At 36.7% G+C, this 20,927-nt stretch overlaps 1 protein-coding gene across 1 annotated transcript in view; it reads left to right on the top strand.

The window, feature by feature from the left end:
- USP12 (ubiquitin specific peptidase 12) overlaps positions 1 to 17,165 on the top strand; it is a 32,788-nt gene extending 15,623 nt beyond the window's left edge. The window contains exons 3-9 of the mRNA XM_053935947.1: positions 979 to 1,192; positions 4,225 to 4,451; positions 9,293 to 9,369; positions 9,548 to 9,631; positions 11,957 to 12,154; positions 13,913 to 13,991; positions 14,540 to 17,165. Of these exons, the coding sequence (XP_053791922.1) occupies positions 979 to 1,192; positions 4,225 to 4,451; positions 9,293 to 9,369; positions 9,548 to 9,631; positions 11,957 to 12,154; positions 13,913 to 13,991; positions 14,540 to 14,641 (981 nt within the window). The 3' untranslated portion in view covers positions 14,642 to 17,165. The remainder of the gene's footprint in view (positions 1 to 978; positions 1,193 to 4,224; positions 4,452 to 9,292; positions 9,370 to 9,547; positions 9,632 to 11,956; positions 12,155 to 13,912; positions 13,992 to 14,539) is intronic.
- Positions 17,166 to 20,927: the final 3,762 nt, after the last annotated feature.

Below are 20,927 nucleotides of genomic sequence, written 5' to 3'. Positions count from 1 at the left end.
TGCTGTGAGCCTCGTAAAGATTTTTCCCACACTTTCAGTGTTGGATAATAGGTTCCACTGGAGGAGGGCAGTTTAAAATTAGAATGGCAGCATAAGATTAGAATGGCTTTATCCAGTGATGGCTCACCACGCCTTCACAGGTGTGGTGGGGATGTTTGCAGTGTTGGGGTGAGCTGCAGACAGGGGCAGTGACTTCAGGTGCCTAAAGGAGTCTGAGGAGAGGGGAACATCTGGGGTGTCCTGCTACAAAGTGGGCTATGGACGCTTTTCCTGCTGATTCTGCTTTCCTCCTTCAGTCCAGTGGCTTGTCTCCTGCAAAGTGTGCACATTCCAGTTGTGTTTGCTTTTCCCTGCGATCTTGATTTCAAGCTACCGACTGCCATAGCTTTGAATCCTAAGCAGGCCATGTCACATTGGCATTCAGGAGTTTCCTTAAACAAATCTTGTCACCCTGGAACGAGAACTGAAAATGTAGGATCAGGTTAAAGTAGTTATTTCGGACTTTGCTGACAACTATTAAGATTTGGAGAATCTAATTCCTGAAGCGTGTGAGACAGTCTCCATTTTCAGATTAATTTCTTCACAGTACAAGGTCATGCTGTGCATGTTCGTCGCTGTTGTGACTGATGTGTGGTAGACAGATATTTTTTCCTGAGCATATTTTGGGAGTTGTGACATTGGGGGTATTTTTTAAACATTTTGACCCAGATAAATGTAAAACATTACAAATAAGTTAAATTTTAAGTGAGACAAAATTAAATAGTATTGTTCAAGTTAGCCTAGGTGTTTCAAGCACTTACATACAGTGTACTTGGTAATCATTTGTGCAACATCAATTTGTTTTTCCACCTTAAAGTCAGGAATAAACTACTTGCAGAAAGTTGGTCCCTGCTTATGCACTCTCTTACAGCTTGGAATTAATTTTACATCTCCACAGTAATGCAATGCAAACTCACGGATCTCTCTCTTATTTTGTAGTTCGGGAATACGTGCTACTGCAATTCAGTTCTCCAGGCACTTTATTTCTGTCGACCATTTCGAGACAAAGTCTTAGCATACAAGAGTCAGCCAAGAAAAAAAGAGAATCTCCTTACATGCTTAGCTGATCTCTTCCACAGTATAGCCACCCAGAAGAAAAAAGTTGGAGTAATACCTCCCAAGAAATTTATTACAAGATTACGAAAAGAAAATGGTAACTTTTTTTCTTTTTCTTGAGTAACAATTATAGGAATTATGATTTAATTCTGAAGCTGACATAGTGGAATGCCTGTATGTTTGTGCTCTGTAGAATACCTGTATAGAAATACCTATAGCTCTTGGTGCTGTAATATAAACAAGAGGTGACCCCAGGATAAGGGTGTAACCCTGGAGCAGTTTTGAGAGGGAATCCTTGTCTCTCTTCATATAGAGCTAAAGTGTATTGTCGTATTGTCACTGGCTGCTTATGAAATTCCTTGCTAGTTTTGTTTTTCTGGGCGTTTAATATTTGTAATCAAAATTCACTGTAAAACCTTTGTTCTTTGTTTTAAAGAAAATATTTTTTGAATAGAGGAATCAGTCTTCCAGACTGAGTCTGTGGAAAGACTTGCCCATAAGAATCTAGATTAAATCCCCCACCTTTTAAAATTGACTTAGAATTTATATAATTGTAACTTGACCTGCTTTTAAAACCAGTAAGTAGTTCTGGCGAATTGTTTTTTAAATGTCATCTTTATCCTAAATTTCAAGAGATTTCTAGGGATTTTTCACATTTCTTGTTTCTTATCTGCAGGGCTAATTCGTCAGAATGTTCTAGAAAATTATTTGATGTTAAAATATAAATAAAGCCTTGTAATCTGCTACTCAGTTTGGATACATTTTTATAAAAATACAACTTTTTTTCCTTAAGGAGTAATCACTATATTTAAATAAACTGTATGAGGTACCATACTTAACACTGCTGCAATAGATATGTTCATACTGTTGCAGTCTTCCCAAGACCATGAATGCAGACTGAAAAAGCGTTTAAATGGTGACTATCTCCGTAGTAAAAACAAGAAATAAAATATTATGATGACATTCCTAGTTTGGCATGGCTCTTCCAGCAAATGCACTCCATGAGCTGTAATGATATTGTTACAGAAAAGCTCTTGGGTGCTGTACAATCACTTGCCTGTGCCGAGTAGAAAACTCATTCCCTTCTTTGGCACGTATACTCGGGTAAGTGCGCTTGTGTTTGATGCGTTTACAGAAACAGTTCATTATAACAAATGCAGAGAATCATTCAGATGGAAAGCAGAAAGCAAACCACAGGAGCCATTAAGATCATTATAGAAAGTGTTCTTTGTAATGTGTAATTATGTCATGCCACTAAAATTCTACCCAGAGCAAGGCAATTGGAAAACCTTCAGTAAAGAAGTCAGATGTGGGAGTTCAACCCTTGTCTTTTTGGGCCTCTTTTAATGATGATACTCTCACCTTTTGTGCAAATAAATAGCTACATTCAGGCTGCAATTACATGGGTATCATATATGCCATTAAGTGCTTATTGTAAGGGCATATAATTTTGAAGAATAATTATAATAATATAATTAATTCTTAAAGAAGAGTTAGTTTAAGAACCAGGTAGGTGTGCCAACACCAATCTAGCGTCTCTTCAATCAGTATTCAGCGATACCAGGGTCATAACTGAGGACACAGTCTTAATGTATTCCAGACTCCAAAGCTGCTGCTCCATCTTTATTTGCAATGTCTGAATACAGCATGCATATATTATACATCTCTGAACTGGAGAGGAGCTTTCCACAGGGGCGTGTAGTGACAGGACAAGGAGGGATGGCTTTAAACTGAAAGGGGCCAGGTTTAGATTAGATATCAGGAAGAAATTATCAACTGTGGTGGTGGTGGTGAGACACTGGAATAAGTTGCCTAGAGAAGCTGTGGATGCCCCATCCCTGGAATTGTTCCCTGCCAGCTTGGATGGTGCTTTGAGCAACTTGGTCTTGTTGGAAGGTATTCTTGTCCAGAGCAGGGGAGTTGAAACTCAATGGTATTTAAGATCCCTTCTTACCCAAGCAATTCTGTGTTTCTCTATTAATGACCTTAAAGTTTAATTGCCTGGGAAGCAGCTGCTGGCTTGAAGTCAGCTGGAGGTGTACTGTTGCATTTGCATAAAGTTCTTCTAATTGTAAAATGAACAATCTGTAGCTTTCACTTTGCTGTAGTTAATGCTTATTACTGACTGGGCACATAGCCCTGACAGGCCTGTGATACTGCATTGTGAAGAACCTCTGAAGTCTTTTACCTCAAGAGACTTGTAGCTCTTGCCCTGCCTTGATTTACTCTATTAAATATGACCCTGCAGTTGGCTAGATTGAACTCACTCGTCTCAAAAACAGTGTAGTAGTTCATTAAATAAGTGACATGGTTCATACTCTTGCCTGACCTATTGCACTACTTAACCTCTCCAAATGACCTAGATTAGCATCAGGGTTTCCCTACTTAGCTAATAACCCTGGACCTTTTTTTCCTATTTGAAGTTTATTCCTGGATGCCATCAGGCGAATGACTGTAAAGCTTCCCTGGAGTCTCTGTATGCATTTCAAAACTTGAACTTCACTGAGTATCTTTTTCATTCATCTATCCATCTATCCACTCCTGTACACTGAAGACCTGTCTCTTAGAACATTCTTGGACTGCCAGCAAAGGGAAGTAACTGCAGATTAAAAGACTTGTATGATATTAGCTGGGTATATAGAATGCTTTTTAAATAGGCAGGTAAATTTCCTCTCAGCAATTCCTGGTCAGAGAGAAAAGAAGTAACTATTACTGAATCTGTGTTATCCAAGACATTGACCTAAGCTTGGCAGAGATAACATAGCCCTTGTGGGAGATCCTGCCATCTGGAAGCTGGGCAGGATGACCTGTACCAGTTCAGCTGGCACCCACATACATCTGTGTTTAGGCCATTGAATTGTGCCCTGGTTTTCTTGCAGTATGGTTCAGTTTTCAGGTAATTCCAATCAGCTGAGTGATTTCTGTGCAAGCTGACTTGCTGTCCCCTCTTTGCACCCCCTATTTTTTTAGCTTAGTTTATCAAGTAGGCATTTTGTGTTGGTGTCGTATTGCTGTGAATGATTCAAGATGTGAAATAAAGGACTGGTTTTGAAATCTGATTCTCCTAAAAACCTTTCTGTAGTAAAGCACTAACTGATCAGTTAGTAAGCCTTCTGTTTTATCTCGCAGAACTTTTTGATAACTACATGCAGCAGGATGCACACGAGTTCCTAAACTACCTTTTAAATACGATCGCGGACATTTTGCAAGAGGAGAGGAAGCAGGAGAAGCAGAACGGGCGCCTGCCCAACGGCAACGTGGACAGCGAGAACAACAGCCCGCCAGACCCCACCTGGGTGCACGAGATCTTTCAGGGAACGTTAACTAACGAAACCAGGTGTCTTACCTGTGAAACTGTAAGTTCTCATGTGCTTTGTAAACACGAATGCTGCCACGTTTCCCAGCTGTGTGCTTCACGGTTCGTTTATGCCAGCAGACCAAGATATTAGTTTCTTTCTTCAGTGATCTTTATATTTACATTTTTTCTTTGTTAGTGAGAACATTCCAGCAGCTGATGCATGAATTGTAGGAAGAGACATTTGATCAATATTAGGGAAATGCCCAATTGGATTTTTTGTCAGTGTGATCATAATCACGTTTAAAATTTAGATCAGCAAATTCCAAAGTGGTGTATTCTTAAAAAAAAATAAACTCACTGATTTAAGGGTGTGAGGTTCTTCTCAAATTTAATTTCTTAATAACTTAATGTTGAACTTAGTGATATATCTCATAATTAAGAATTATGAATCAGTTTCAGTGGATTCTTGGTTTTTAAATTTAAAGCCATGGAAATCAAGATACTAATAGTTGGCTTTCGGCACTTTGATAGTAGACTGGGATTCTCAAAAACCATACCTTCATTATTCATGAAAAGTAATCTTTCCTTAAATGTCTGTCCATGGGAATTCTTCTAATACTACACCCCGAGAAATGAATTTTCTCTGAGTAAGCTATGCTAAAATATTTTTGAGAGGTTCTACAATAAGAGAAAGAATGTATTTCATAAAAAAACTTTAAATTGGATTTTACCAGCTTGAGAAAGAGTAAAAGCAGCACACTTTGAAAATGACAGTAATTCTGTTGTGGTCTATTCCTTAGAGATTGTAAAAGAGCTAAATGACTGTGTATTTTGTATAACTTCATGCCAATTTTCTTTAACTTAATTAGGAAATGCAGATATGTCAGCATGATGTTGGGAGGAATGAATCAAATCTGTATATTTCTCATGTAATTTTCTCAGTTTTCTAGAAATACCCATCTCTTTTATTTCAAAGAAAGGAGCTTCATAATGTCATGTATAATGTAACTGCAGACTATGAGTAATTTAGGTGCTGATTCCGTGCTACCATATTTTTTTCTGGCAGATTTTCCCCTCCCTAATAAGTATTTCTTGGCAACTGTCAGTTGTTTCTCTTCTAGTTCTTGAGCTGTTCCTTTTTTTTTTCCCTTGAAACATGAGTTTAGCCTAAGTCTTTTGTCACAATTCATCATTACCTTTCCTCACTGTGGCATTATGAATTACTGCTGTCAGGATTTTGATCTAGGTACCATCCTTAATGCAATTTTGAAACACTGATATGCGCTTTGCCAGCATGTTTTATTAGTTATCAGGTCTGTCACAATTTTGAGAATTCTACTAACACTGCTTAGGTTTTGTTTTTTTTTTTCTATTAGCTGTAGCTAATAGAAATATTTAGCTATTGCTGAACAAGATAATCAAAGTAATGTGGAAACTATTTTATCAGTACCTGTCTTTTTAGTATATCAGCTTGTGTCTAAAACACAGTGACCTGGAAATGAGCACTTAGAAACATGTTTGGACACATTAAATGGGTAATATTACTGTGGATTGTGTCTTATTTTTAAAAATACTGAGTATATATGATTGTTTTGATGCTTATTAGAAGCTGTTGGCATTTAGATTCTTTCAAAATGTTTAGAAATAAGTTAAAATGTTAGGAGTGCTTGGAAATAGCTCATGTACAAGCAATAGTGGATGAATTACTGCTTCTTAATGACAAGACAATAGCCCTAGTAGATTTTTAATTTAAATTGGAAAATTATTGCATATTTAAATATAAAGCATAACATATCTCTTTGCTGATATATGTTTTCATTAGCCCATCTTAGAGATAAAAATTGAACTGTCTAAAGAAGCATTCTCAGTTTAAGTATGGACAGTGGAGTATAAGGAATATAGATACAATTCTTTAACAAAGATTTGTGTTGTGAATCAAACCACTTTATTAAATGAATATGTTACAGAAGGATTGTAAGTTGTCTTTGTGTTTTTAATGTGCTTTCTCTTTATAATCCTTTGAGCCTTCCTTGATAGAGGCAGAATGATGAAGTGAATGTAAATTTTATGGCTAATTTATAGAAATGATCTAGAAGTTAATTGGCTTTACAGATTTCTCTCACAGTTGAACAAAAAATAACAGTAAACGAGGAAGTATTATAATTGGCTTCATTAAGATTAAATTTTGAACAGCTAAATGTGGCCAGTACTTCTACAAAGAAATATTGGAAATTGTCAAAACCACCATATCAGTCTCCAGGTGATGGTCTTGCTCTTGGGTTCAAATGACTCTACAAGGCATAAAATTCTTTGGCTCAGTTCTGCTTTGGACTGAGAGAAGGCAATAAGGAAAATCCCAGTGTTCTCTCTCATATGAGTACTACAGAGCCTTTGGCTCTGCTCAATTTTCATTTCTCTTTTCTTTTTTTTTAAACCAAGGTAAATCACACACTTTGTTTCAGCTTCTTTTAGAGCTACTTTCTGTTTTAGTACACATGGCACTCTATAGCTGCAAGAGCTCTTTTGACAGGGAGCAGATTCACATTGCCAGTGAAATTCCCAAGTGTAAGAAATAATGGATTCTGTGAGTGTCAGCCTTCTGAGCTTTGTGTTCTGTGCAGCTTTGGTCATCAGAGTACAGCTGAGCTGTGTGGGTGCAGATTATGTCCTTGACGTGAGAGCAGCACACCATCCTTTTCAGGCAGAACACTGGATCATCCAAAGTCCTCACTATTAGTCAGATGTTCCTGTTAGAAGCACCCAGACAGCTTTTTGAACACATCAGGGCTCGATTCTGCAAGTGCTGAGGTTTTTTGATCATGCCTATCTTTTTTTCATTCTATAGGTGATTGAAATTGCTGATTGTAGTCTAAGAAGCTTAGTGATGTTTATTTGAAACAGAACCTTTACAAAAGGTGGGGCAGAGGCTTGTAAGACTCCGGAGTGGCTTTTAATTTTTTTTTTAAACTAAAACTATATGAGTTCATGTTAGAAAAATCTGTTTAAATACTAAGGCTCAAAGAATCTTAAGAATTAAGAATAGCAATTTATAAATCACCAAAATAAATGAAAAAAAATCCACTTGGCTATTCTTGCAATAAAGCCTTTAATGGTTCCTCATGATCCTAAATGCACTGTTCTGGCTAACCTGAGTGAGATGTTTTAAGGCCATATCACAGAGAATAATGGGAATTGTCCTTTTGCGAGCTTCTGTTTTCAGTACCAATCTCTTTTTAACCAAGAAGAGCGCATCCCTTCCCTCCCCTCCATTGCCCTTACAGCTTTTGTGTGGGATAAAGCTGCCTGTGAAATCTGTACTGTTTCACATAATTTTCTTTGATTAGACCAAAAGAGGAAGAATTATCTAATTGCATGTCTGAATAACACTGATCACATGGCTGTGTAATTCCAGCTGTCCTAGCTGAAGATTGCAGCAGCAGAGTATTTTCTAGAACTGAGCCATTCTTAATCCCCAGTTACGGTGATTTTCACCAGAGTTCTTAATGTTATAAATGCGGGTCTGATAATTCCAAGAGTGATTTGCAAGGAGATATTTTGAAGAACTGTCCACACAGCTAAACCATAATACATCCCTGAATACAGGAAATGTGCAGCACTCTGAAGATGCATGTGTTTTTTTTCCCACTCTGAACATTTTGGAAGTTTTCCTTCTGTGTTCTGTGATCTCTTTAAAAGTATAAACGCTACACTTGAGCATCTGAATATTGCAGGAGCAATGATGTGCACTGACATAGTGGCGTTTTTTGACATGCACACTTAGCTCTTGGAAAGACTAGCAGCAGAACAGTGGGAGCCCAGTCCTCTCACAGGTATTAACAGAAGATTTCAACTTATTTTCCTGGGTGTTTGGATTTGCCCTGAGTTATTAATTCTCAAATAGGGTTGTCTCAACCACCTGCCTTTTTCTTTTTTTCTCCATGTACACTGCCCTTAGGAGCTGTGTGTTTCTCCTCTCTTGATTACCAGAGAGCAACTTTCCACTTTTTTTTTTTTCCATTCTGAGTTGAAAGGGGAACGTAAGTCTCATATGTTTAAAAGATCAACTCACATTATTTCCCTGTAGCCTTTTCACTTTTCATGCATTCAGTCAAGAAACTGCAGCCAGGTATCTTTTCTAAAAGCATTTACGTCTGTATCTAGGCAGAGACCATTGTCATGAGTGACATTGAGTATCTTTAAGATGCAGAGAGGACACACTAGCAGGCAAAAGTTAAAGCTGCATATAACTGGTTTTTAAAACTTAGTAGCATAGTTGGTTTTCAGGGCAGCTGTGGATTTTTTCATAATTTGTCAGTTTGTGGTGGAATTTATTTTCTGCTTCTAGAATGTTCTGTTTTACAGTCTTGTTTCTCTTACATTTTTGTGAGAATTGGCTACTATTCTGCCTCTGTCAGACCAAGCTCCAAGCTCTCATTTGCCAAATTTACTGTCTGCTGTTCCTTTAGGAGTATAAGTCCAGCCTGGAAGAGGCTTCAAAATATTCATGCTGTTTATTAGGTACACTGTGACATGCAAATACATAACTTTCAGTTCAAGGGACTTAGAGAAGAACAGAAGTCAGAGCACTAAGCAGAAAAATCACAGTGATTCTGTTCTTTTGAAAAATCTGAGGTGTAGAAGAAACTTGGCATTAATATCGTTGACCTGAAATCGCAGCATAATGACACCTGGCATTATATGCACCCAGAGATTCAGACACACTTCACCCTTCCTGAAAAAAAAGGAGAAAATACAGTAAATCTCTGAAATAGATAGGCCACTTGGAAAAAAATTTTTAAAGGATAAGGTAAAAGATGCATTCTGTCAAAAGAAAGTGGTACTGAAAAAATTAGTATTACTTGTTTTAACTATGTTCTGTTGGTTCTTCCTTTCATGCAGGTAAGCAGCAAGGATGAAGATTTCCTAGACCTTTCAGTTGACGTGGAGCAGAATACTTCAATCACTCACTGTTTAAGGTAGACAAAAAAATCCAAATTTTTGTGATATGCCTTTACCTGTTTCCCAGAAAGCAGGGAATAAGCTGCCAGTTGTATCTTATGTAGATTGAAGTGTATTAAGTGATGTTGATATTGTACATTTATATGGATATTTCATATTAAAAGTTAGTATTTACAGCTTTCTTTCTTTACTCAGGGGTTTCAGCAACACAGAAACTCTGTGCAGTGAGTACAAGTATTACTGTGAAGAGTGTCGCAGTAAGCAAGAAGCGCATAAAAGGTACAGCACAGCTGGGGAGGGAGAAAAGTAACCCATGCATTCAATGAAAATACTCTGGTATTTCTTCTGTGTGTGTGTGTAAAGGAGAGAACACCCTTTCCCCCTTAATTTTTCTACTCTTCTTCCACTTAAAAGTAACTTGCCTTCATTCCTCTTGCTAGAATTCAGTGTGTCTTTTTCCATGAGTAGTGAGAATCCGTGTAAAGCGTTTTGGGACTCCTTTGATCATTATTATTTTACAAATGGGAAAATGAATAATCTTAAAACAAAAAATAAGTTAAGAAGCCAAGTTAAAACAAGGTGTTGGTGACTAATCAAAGATAATTGGCAATGATGAAAAATCATTGATTGCATGTGGCTTTTTAAACTTAGTTTTGTTTTGAAAATAAAATATTTTTACAGTTGCTGAAAGATTCAGTTTGATAGCACTTTTTGTAACTATTGTTGTTAACTGAGTTTCTGATTTCTTGAACATGTTTGATTAGTTGTGCTAAACTGCTTGACAGTGCTCCTGAAAATCATCAGAAGGTCTGTGGAAGCCAGAAAATCATTATGTTTGTTTAAAACCAATTCTTGTCTGCCTAATAATTCTAGTCTTGTTTACACCTTTGAAAAACCTGTCAGTTTGTGTACTGTGTGGTTATTTATTATCTGAGAAAGTATTTGGCTGAAGGAGTGGGAGCTCTGACATGCTCTACTGGTTAAACCACTGCTGCTGGTTATTTGGTTTACCATAGATTGCACACACAGCTTTTGCATATCTCATCTGCCAAGTCTGCCTTCACTTGTTGCCTAAGCTTACTAATTGGTGTCTGGTAGAGGTTGTGAATCCAGGCCTGGCCTGTTTTCTGTTGCCTGAGCTCTTTTTCTGTGTGGGAGGTCATGTGAGCCATGACCAATATAAATTGGGTTGACATAAAGCTGTACTGTAGGCACTTCCATGGCAAAACACAGCTTTGACTGCTTATATTTTGGATTTCATGTGGGGTGCAAGTTCAGTTTCACTACAGTCATTCTTTTCTTCCATCTCTATTAATAAACAGTTTATCTGTGATGGGGACTACTCAGCTAGCAAAGATGGTGTATCGAATTTCTTCATCATTGAATGAGCTCCTATTATTACCAAACACAGTTACATTATGGGGAGAGGACTTCGTTTTGAAAAGAGAGCAGAAACTGTAGCCATAATATAATAAAAATGTAACTCACCCTAAAAAATAGTTGCTTCTGTCATCTTTCTGCCCTGCTCCAGCTGTTTTCATTTCCTAGTTCCCTTGTGAGCCAGGTGAGTTATCAAGGAACTTGTCCACAGTCCCCTATGTTTTGAAAACCAATTGTCTTTTACAAATTTCCTAACTTTCTGAAAGTGTGGTCTTAATAGACATGTCTGAAACCTGGGCTGTATTGCAGAGACTTCTGAGCTGCCTTTTGGGGCTGAAAGTTTGAAAAGTCAGCACTGTGCTGGTCTAAGGCACTTGGCTGTGCCAAGAAGCAGAGCGCTTTGGTTTGGTTGTTTTGTTAGGATGGGCAGATTTATTGCCCAAAGATTTGGAAGTCTGTGTTTGCTGCCAGGCCAGCTATGGCTGGCTGAGGAGGATTTGTAGGCACTGATGTGAGATCTCAATGCCTCATGCCTAGGGAAAGGAGCTATTGAGCCCTCAGTAGAACTAGGTCACTTTCTGGCTTTGACTGCTGTATATTGCTGCAACATCTGTACAAAATTTTTGTGCCAGAGCTCAGCCTTATCTTGTTTGGATAGCAGGAGGTAGGTGCATAACAGTGGGCTATTTGTGTCCCTTGGAAATTTTAAATGAATGGCTAGGAAAGCTTGGAGTAATACTTATGTGACAAAGTGGTGTAACAAAGCTTATTTTAAAGAGCTTGTTTGACTTGGCTGGTTTACTGGGAAATTTAGCTGGAACAGGACCTCTGAAACAGCTCTGTTGCAATACCTGCACTGTACATCAAGTGGGATCTAGGTTTTGCTTTTGGAACTCTGGAAAGCTATGGGTAGATATACTTAAAAATTGAATTCTGTGCTATATGATCTTTATGTCTAAATTATTATGTGAGCTCATCACGGCTGTTTTTATATACTATATCTTACTGTTTTAAATACATTTTCAGTTCTCTCTTTCAGTTAAAATCTTCCTTTAGTTTAGCAACACAATATGCTTTTAAACAACTGATTATTTTGATTTCTTTTAATACTTGCAAAGGTTTTTAAAGACTTCAGTAAAAGTTTCTTATCTGTTGATACTGACTGAATGTTTAGGATGAATATTGTAAATACTGCTGTGTTTTTGGGTTTGTTCTTTTTTTCAGGATGAAAGTCAAAAAGCTGCCTATGATTCTAGCTCTCCATTTGAAGAGATTTAAGTACATGGATCAGCTGCATCGATACACAAAACTCTCTTATAGAGTAGTTTTTCCTTTAGAGCTTCGTTTATTTAACACCTCAGGAGATGCCACCAATCCTGACAGAATGTATGACCTTGTTGCTGTGGTAGTCCATTGTGGAAGGTAATAACTCTGCTTTAAACAAGGCATTTTTTTATAAACATAACTGTGCTTAAAAGAACAAGACAAAGCACCCACTATCATATAAATCAATAGCATTTAAAGACCTCTTAAAAAGAAACTTTTCTAGGAAAAAAAAAGTATTGTGGGGAAAAGCTGCCAGTCCTGACAGAAATTATTGGCCGTGTTGTTCGAGAGATCATTGTGAAACATGGTAACTGTATTTCACATTACAAATCTTTATATGAACTTAACTGTGTTTAAAAGTAACCCAACACAAAATGCACATTATCATATAATATCATTTAAAAATGTTTTCTAAGGAAAAAAAGCTTTCTTAGGAAGGAAAGCATTATAGAAAGATTAATTTACAAAGCATTTCCTCTACAGTGTGTGGTTTTTTTTTCCTTAAGGCTTGAGCAACATTTTCTGAAATATATCCATATATTATGAGTTTTGTTGATTACTTTGTTTCATTGCTTTCAAAATAGGACTGTTAGATTTGTATTTGATTTTGCTATATTCAACAAATGTTCTTCTGGCTTCAAGGCTTAAAACCAGGTTGTTCTACAAACTGCTTATTATTATGAAAAGCTGAAAATCACAATTTGACATCTAGAATCACAGAATAATTTATGTTGTGAGGTCAAATACTAAAATTCAAGGCAGGGTAACTTTGACATTAGGTTGCACTGATCACAGTTTCATAACTAGGAATCCTAATTTGCTTTCTGTTTGGGCAATTTGCTCCAGTTATTCAGTGTTCTTACAATGACTAAAGAGTACAGTTAAGATAAATAGGTCTCAAATTGGACAATTTTGGAAAATAAGCCTTTGTGCCATGGTTTTCTGGGTTAGTCTTGTTCTGGATTATAAGGTAAATTCTTTCTGGCCCTTCTGACCACTTCTGCCTTCTTGGGGACGTCTCCGTTCTCAGAGCCGTGGGCAGGAAGGAGATGCCCATGCTGTTTTCATGGTGTTGGTGATCTGGTGCACAGACATCTCCCTCAGGGATGGCAACCTTCCCTCCCTGATCTGGGCACAAAAACCATGGGAGGGCTGCTGGCCAGTTCAGCAGTTCCAGAACTGCTTTAACTCAGTTGTACACTTTCAGTTGTAAGGTTCAGCTGTTTCAGAAATTGTACCCTTTCCTTACTTGAAACCTGATGAGAAATAAGACACTCCTTAAGTTTTGGTGGGTTGTTTTTTCTGGCATAGTCGTGGAGAAATTTCTTGTCTGCCATAACTGAAGAGGCTAACCATTGTAACAATTTTAATTGGGAACCCTTCTCATTGCTGAGTTTGTTGAGACTCCTAAGCTGCCCATTTAATTCACTTTCTGTTTACAGTGGACCATATAAAGAGACTGAGGATTAGCAGCAGCTCTACAGCCTTTTTTTCTTTCTGAAGATCAGAAATAGTTTGGGATCTGCTCTGTCTCTATGAAATATCAGAATGCTTTATTGATTTCACTTCTCTGTCTCTGTTTAAGATTTCATTTATATTTTCAGTGCCTGTGCTGCTCATTCCTTATTTGAAATTGTAATCCTTTATTTAGCATAATAAGTAAGACCATATTATAACGATGATGTAAGTAGAGAGTAAAAAAAAAAGACAAGACACATCTAAATAGAAATCGTAGTGGTAGCCATTTTAATTATGGTTAAGTATTGCTTTTCTACAAGAAAAATAATTAAAGGGAATGCAACTCCACATATATGTGTGTTATGATTTATGTTCTTTCCTAATTTTATTTTACAGTGGCCCTAACAGAGGACATTATATTGCAATAGTGAAGAGTCATGATTTTTGGTTGCTTTTTGATGATGATATTGTTGAGGTAAGCCCAACCACAGCACATGCACCCCTCTTGTGGATCTGATTATCTAAAGTAGAATGACTGGTGTGCTGATGAAAAGAGGCTTCAACGCCAGTCTAAATGAGCAATAATTGTGTGTGCAGAGCTGTGCCTTACAATTTGACTGTACAATACTTTGAATTCCATTTAGGCTTTTGTACTTAAAAGAAACTCCTTTGTTTATGACCCCTGAATTTCACCATTGTTTAATAAACTATTCTGTGGAAAGAAAACAAGTAATGATATAGATAAATTGGGTTTTAGCTTACAATACTTAGGGACTTAATGCAATACTTACAACAACACTTGAAAATTTATATATAAAACATACATAGCTGCTACCCTCTGTGGAGTTGATAGCTGAGGGGAAGCTGAGACATGACAAGTTTAAGAATTATTTGGATGTTATTGTTTTATGTAATTATGTGAAAATTAATTTAGTTTGACAATAATTTTAGAGTGGAACCTAATTTTTTTGTGAATATTATGCAAGACATTCCTACTTCAATTTTTTGTGTTTTTACATCCAGAAAATTGATGCACAAGCTATTGAAGAATTCTACGGGTTGACATCAGACATCTCAAAGAACTCTGAGTCTGGTTACATCCTCTTCTATCAGTCTCGGGACTGAGGGGGAGCTGTAGTGAAGAGAGATTTTTGTGTCTCACATCTTCTCTTTCCTGGAATGGAGCAAGCACTGAAGAGAAGGAAAGCAGGGAGCTCTAGGGGCAATAGCACAGTTTGCACACAACTAAGAAAAGAGTTCGGGGTTCTTAAAACTTTTGGATCATTTTCATTTTATTTGCTCAGGTATCATGCTGACTACACATCTCCACTGCATCCCATAAAAGCAAAAAGAGAGATACCAGCCACTCTTGCAGGCGCTTTCCTTTGAGGAATACCATCTCTGTGGTCCTAGTTCAAAGCCCATGGAAGCCTTCCATGGGCTTCAGTGGCCTTTGAATCAGGTTCTCACTGTGCTGCCAGATTGGTGCAGTTAGGAGCATTTGAAATCTGTATTTTATACAGACTTTGTGTATAAAAGGTAAAGGATTCCCTGTGAAATGAGTTTCTTGTGCTTAAGTTGGAAAGAATGAGGTTTGGAGGGTTAATGTGTAAGCAGGAAGTTATGTCTGGGTCCAACTCAATTGCCTTCTTGATGGAAGTGGTTTAACTGAAGGTGTAAACTGGTGTCAGGGAGGCAAGGATGCTTTGCTTCTCTGGAGAAGCTTACATTATTTATAATGTGTGATCGGGAACAATCAGTCAAGGTTATGGCTTTTAATCTCCGTATGGGGAAAGATTTGGTTTGTAATAGTTTATTTTTATTTATAAATTATTGTAACTTAGGATCTTGTGTATTGTCCTTTATTCTAACAAGTATTGGAAATTTTATATATTCATTTGAATTTAAACTAATTATGTTTAAATATTAAAGGAGAGACAATAAAAATTACAAAAGCGACACCTGAAAAAAATTTATAACACAGAAGAGAGATTTCCTTCTGGAGGAACTGGTATCTAACTCAGGTACTTTATTTAATTAAATCAGAAGAGACTCTTCCCATTAACGGGTGAAAAAAGTGATCAAACTGTTATGTAGAAGACAGAAATTATAAGAAAATGTTGGTGTAGTGGTGGTATACCAGTCTTTGTAGTTCTTTGATGATTTGTTAATGGTTCATACTCTAGGCAAATTAGAATGATTTGGATCTAAGTCAGTAATTTTAAGAATTATATTTCCTCTCCTAAAAGCAGATCAACTTCTGTTAAGCATTAAATTAAGTCTGAGTAATAAGAAGAAATAGGTTTGGAATTTCATGAGACTGAAGATACCACATTCCTGTGAAAGTAATAATATTAAAGTCCTGTATAGTGGAAATTTTTGAAACTAAGCAGTTTACCTTGCTTTAGGTTTATGAAACAGCATTAAGAATTAAATCTTGACAAAACACCTGATCTGTAAAAAAATGTGAATTATTTGACATTCTTCACTTAGGAGTACATTGTCTGACAGTAGCTGAATGTAATTTCTGGAAGGTCATTGAATGTGCATTCCAGAATATGGCAATCAGGTCTTGGATGTCCTTGTCACTCCCTTGTCAGCTAGTGATTTTTACATTACTGTAATTTTCTAAGGTTATTTTATTGATACTGTTACAACTTTTAAAAAGAATGTCTCCTGTCTGCTGCTATAACTGACTACTTACCTGTATCTTTTAGCTCAGGAAATGACTTCACCTATTCACTCAGTTGAACAAATCTTTAACAGGGTCACTAAATGAATTGGGCTATTTAGCAACTGTCATACTATAACAAATTACTTTTGTAAGATGCAGAGTTTCTAATGCCTTGGTTTGGCTAGAATTCTTTTATAGAAGATTATGTATCATGATTAAACTACCAGCATTGTAAAGTAAAGCCTAAATATTGTGGGAGGTGCAGAAAAATATGATTGGATTTTTCTGAAAGGATTCAAATAATGTTAACATCTATTTTTGGCTTTCAATAGAAAAAGGGTTTAAGAGGTAAATCAATTGAATAATGGTGCATGTTAGAAGGATGAAGTCCTTTGCATACTAAAGGTACAGTATTGCTAAAGAACTGTCATGTTACTTTTTGCTAATTTGTTTGGTCTTTTTTTCCCTTTTTTCTTCTTTTTTTTCTTTCTTTTTTTTTTCTTTTGTTTAATGCAGTTGAAAGCTGAGGCTAGTTGATAAATGTTTTATACTTTAACAAAATTCAAAACATTTTTGTTGTTTCACTGGTTTTACTCCTGCTATGTATTTTTATAAGATACTGACTTTTATTTTGTATAGGGGTTTTGAGATAGTATTCCAAATTATATATTTCATTTTTCTTTTAGCGCAGCTGAAATAATTGTAAGTTCTTAATTAAACTGATGTCAGAAACTGCAATTTAAAACAGAATTAAAAGAGACAGAAATATGAAATATAACTGATTGGTATGTAAAACATTATAGGATTTTTTCTTGACTGTAATACAGTGAGGAGTGTGGGAAAGTTGTCAGTTGTTGTAAATGGTGGAATTTATTTGCTGTGTAACTATGTAAATGTCAATTGGGATTGCAGTCCCTTATTTTGTATATTGGAGCAAAAAACTTCTATTAAATAAAGTTATGTTCTCTAAAGATACATACTGTATCCTTTGTGGAGCCCAGATAGTCAGTCAGCTGCCTTTTGTACTTTATAATGTTTTCAAACAAAAAATCTATGTGGAACTTGCTATATTAGGCCAACTCTCCTGAGCCCTGGGCAGAGAGGTGTGTTTAAATACACTGCATGAAGTATCTTACTCAATGTGTTGTTAGGGAAATTCTAGGGTGGCAGCCGTGTTTTGGGTGGTGTTCTGCTCTAGGAGTAGTTTTTGCTAAGTCCATGGTCTCTGAGGTAGAAGAGAAGGGAGTTTTAAGTACTGTTCTTCCTGGACTTCTCCCTTAAAAACAAATTTGTACCTTCTCCCTTAAAAACAAATTTGTACCTTGCCACAAAATACGTGCCTCAGTTACCCAAGGGATTTCTTGGATCACCACCTTGTGGGGTGGGGGGGGGAAACAGAAGGAAAGAAAAATGGGAGAATCTGCAGCCTTAACATGTGAGATACTGACAAAGGACTGGAGTCCAGCATCAGAAATACAAGCTGTAGCTGGTTACAGTATCCATGGATGATCTGGGATCATTCTTGACTTGGGGTCCACTCTTCTTTTGTAATGGAAGTAAATAAACTTGGGATTTCACAAACAGCTCAGACCATGCCCTAGTCGTAGTTGTGACAACTCTATCTGTAGCTTTTCATTGCCCAGAAATGGTGACTTTCAGGTGTTGGGGTACATGTAGGAATGGTTAAACCAAGTTATATTTTCAGAATTTAATCATAAATCAGATTGCATCTCCTTGGGTGGCATTCAGGGGGTGGTAGCACACAGGGATTTGGGGCCACCTGAGATTCCCCACCACAGGCTGTGCCATCTGCAAAGGGCCGACAGATTAATGTAAGATCCACAGAACTTATCCTTCTGGAGCAGCAGCGTGAAGCTGGGTAGGACATCCCGGCTTGTTCCCTGTGGAAGAGGGTGGTGGTTTGGTGGTTTGGATCTGTGGATTTGTCATTGGTTTGGGGTTTTTAAAAATTGTCAGAGAACAGTTTCTTGAAATAGTATTCATAGATGAAACCACCTCTTTGGTTACCTTTCTCTCTAAAAGAAGAAAACGTTTCAGTGCATATTAATTACCTGTGGGCTGCAGTATTACACTGATGATACTTTTGTGACTTTTAGAAAAGTTTAAACAGTGCAGGTATTGATTGTTTTCTTCCAAAGAGTGGCTGTACTTTGTCAGGTTTCCACTTTTCCCCCACATTTGTCCAAGTTGATCTTAATTTTGTGTGTCTTGGAAATTCAGGGGGGGTTTTCCCTCTTGACAATGCACTGTTAATGGTTTTGGTCTTACAAGGCTTCAAAGTCCTCTAACCTCTCACAGCATAATGTGAGATGTATAATACATTAGTCTCTTCACCTGTGAGCCTCCAAGAACTCAATTATTACTGAATTAATATTCTACATAATCTGTATTCAAGGGTGGTTCACTTTGCATTGGCTTTGCCACTGATTGATTGCTATAAATGAACTGTGCAAGTCAACTACCATGCAAACAAACACAAGCTTCATAAATACAGAGATCCCTGAAATCCACTGTTTCCTCTTTTAATGATAAGAATGCGGTGAAGCAGTAATGAACTTTCTTTGGACTTTGTTAAAATATATTCTTTGGGGAACTTCTATACTTCTACAAGAATGTTTATGATATATAAGGAAGACTGTAGATATCACCAATTTGAAATGAACAGAGTAATATCTTTGAGTTTCTTAATAAAAGTACAAATAAATTATATTCTTTCTTTCTCTCTAGTGGCTTGTGATTGCTGCCTGCATAAGAGATTATAAGGGCTCAGAAGACAGCAAGGTACTTTGTAGCCAGGTCATTGTTCTAGAACCCATGTTGGCATCATTAGGGAACTCTAATTACAGAAGGATCATCAGTCGTGTCCTTGATCTGCGCTCTGCAGGTTATATAATGCAGGAGAGAGTGCACAGCAGGAATCTATCTGGAAGTAGAGAGACATAGCTTTACAATTATTTACTGACACAATAGATGTGAAAGCAGCATTCCCCCAAAAGACAAAATACTGTATTTAGTGCAGATTTCTGGTATTTGGGGAATGTAGGGGGTACTCAAAACATCCTGCTGTTCTAGGCTTTTTCATGCCTATGTGTGTGTGTTTAATTTGCCATTTCAGTCTATTTGAAATTTCTGTCTGTACACAGATATTTAAGGTTGATATGATTGTATTAATGAGTGTTCCTCCAGAAGCAACTTATGCATATATAGAGTGTAATATTTTAGTGGTCTGATCGACAAAGATTTTCTGACTCTTCACTAGGACCCATTTGTGTATTTTCTGCAACTGATCTTAGGAAAAAAATAGTGAAGGTCTCAAAATATTTTATTAGCATGTTATATTCTTAAGTGATTCAATATGTAGGGATGCCTCTGTTCTTGAGTTCATCAGCTGAATTTGAGTGTCATCGCATCGTAGCACAACTTGATGTAGATCAGCTGCTTTGAGGTGTGATTGTTATGTTATTTCAACTCTGTTTCACTGAGAGTTGCTTCCTTGCAGTGGCTTCTGTGATCAGCTCTTACAAGATGTGCTAACAGCATTCAGCTTGAGTTGCCTATTTCCATGCTTGCACATTTATTTGGCTTTCTGGAGGCTCATTATCCCAATGTTGTGTCACATCCATCTTCTCTGCATCTTCCATGTCAAGGAAGATTGCCGATACACAGCCTCAGACAATGTTGGGTACATCACTGAGTTATATGTCAGAGATGAGATATAAGGTATTTGCACTGAAAATATCTGGTGCTTTCTGTTTTCTAAATTGTCATGTCTCTGTGGTGAAAGTACTCTTCAATATAAAAATGAAAATTGGAATCATGGGATTGAACAAATGCAACCTTGGTGTTCCCTTTTCCTCCACTTTTTAAAGAGACTATGAAAGGCATGCAGTGTTTCTCCCTAAGATTGCTACATAATCAAAACCATATTTGAAAACTGAAATCTTTGTTTTACAGAAGATGCCTTTTAGATTATTTTTGATCTTATTTAGAGTTGCATGGCATGTCACTGTTACACAGGGGTCATCAGAAGCAGGTTATGAGAAGACCTGTTAGGAGCTAGATGCCAAAGAGATGTCACTGTAATTGCTAATCCCAGTCTAACACGACCCAAATTTTGCAGAGCAGCCACCAAGAACCTTCAGTGAATATTGGGAGAAAAACTGCATTAATCAGGACTGTACTTGCTGCATATGCAATACTCTGAGACTCTTTTCCATTCCTTTTTTTTCATAAAAGAGAGACAAACAGTTTTAAATGTGCAATTTCAATATTTATAGGCTATGTATTCACTCTTTTTTGGGTTTTTTTTGTTTTTTTTTTTTGTTTTTTTTTTTTGTTTTTTTTTTTTTTTTTTTTTTTTTTTTTTTTTGTTTTTTTTTTTTGTTTTTTTTTTTTGTTGTGTTTTTTTGTTTTTTGTTTTTTTTTTTTGGGGGGGGTGTTATTTCTTTGTTTTTAATTCTGGTAACTTTTCCTGTATTGGAGAGTATTAAAGGGAGATACTACAAGTTGAGATCAACAAGTGTGTTCCATATATATATCACAACACCAAGTAGCCTATTTTTTCCCATATTTTGTATCTAGAATTATTCATAATTCACCAAAGGAGAAAAGAGACAAAAATTACTATAGTTCTGAAGTTGTCTTTTGTTTTTATTCATTATTGGATTTTGTGCAAGGTAATATATATTTGTGAGGGTAGAAAAAAATTGAAAAATA

Source organism: Vidua chalybeata, chromosome 2, assembly GCF_026979565.1.
Source record: "Vidua chalybeata isolate OUT-0048 chromosome 2, bVidCha1 merged haplotype, whole genome shotgun sequence".
Taxonomy (NCBI): domain Eukaryota; kingdom Metazoa; phylum Chordata; class Aves; order Passeriformes; family Viduidae; genus Vidua; species Vidua chalybeata.
The sequence above is the reverse complement of the archived record's forward strand: the minus strand, read 5'-3'. Positions and strand labels throughout refer to the sequence as shown.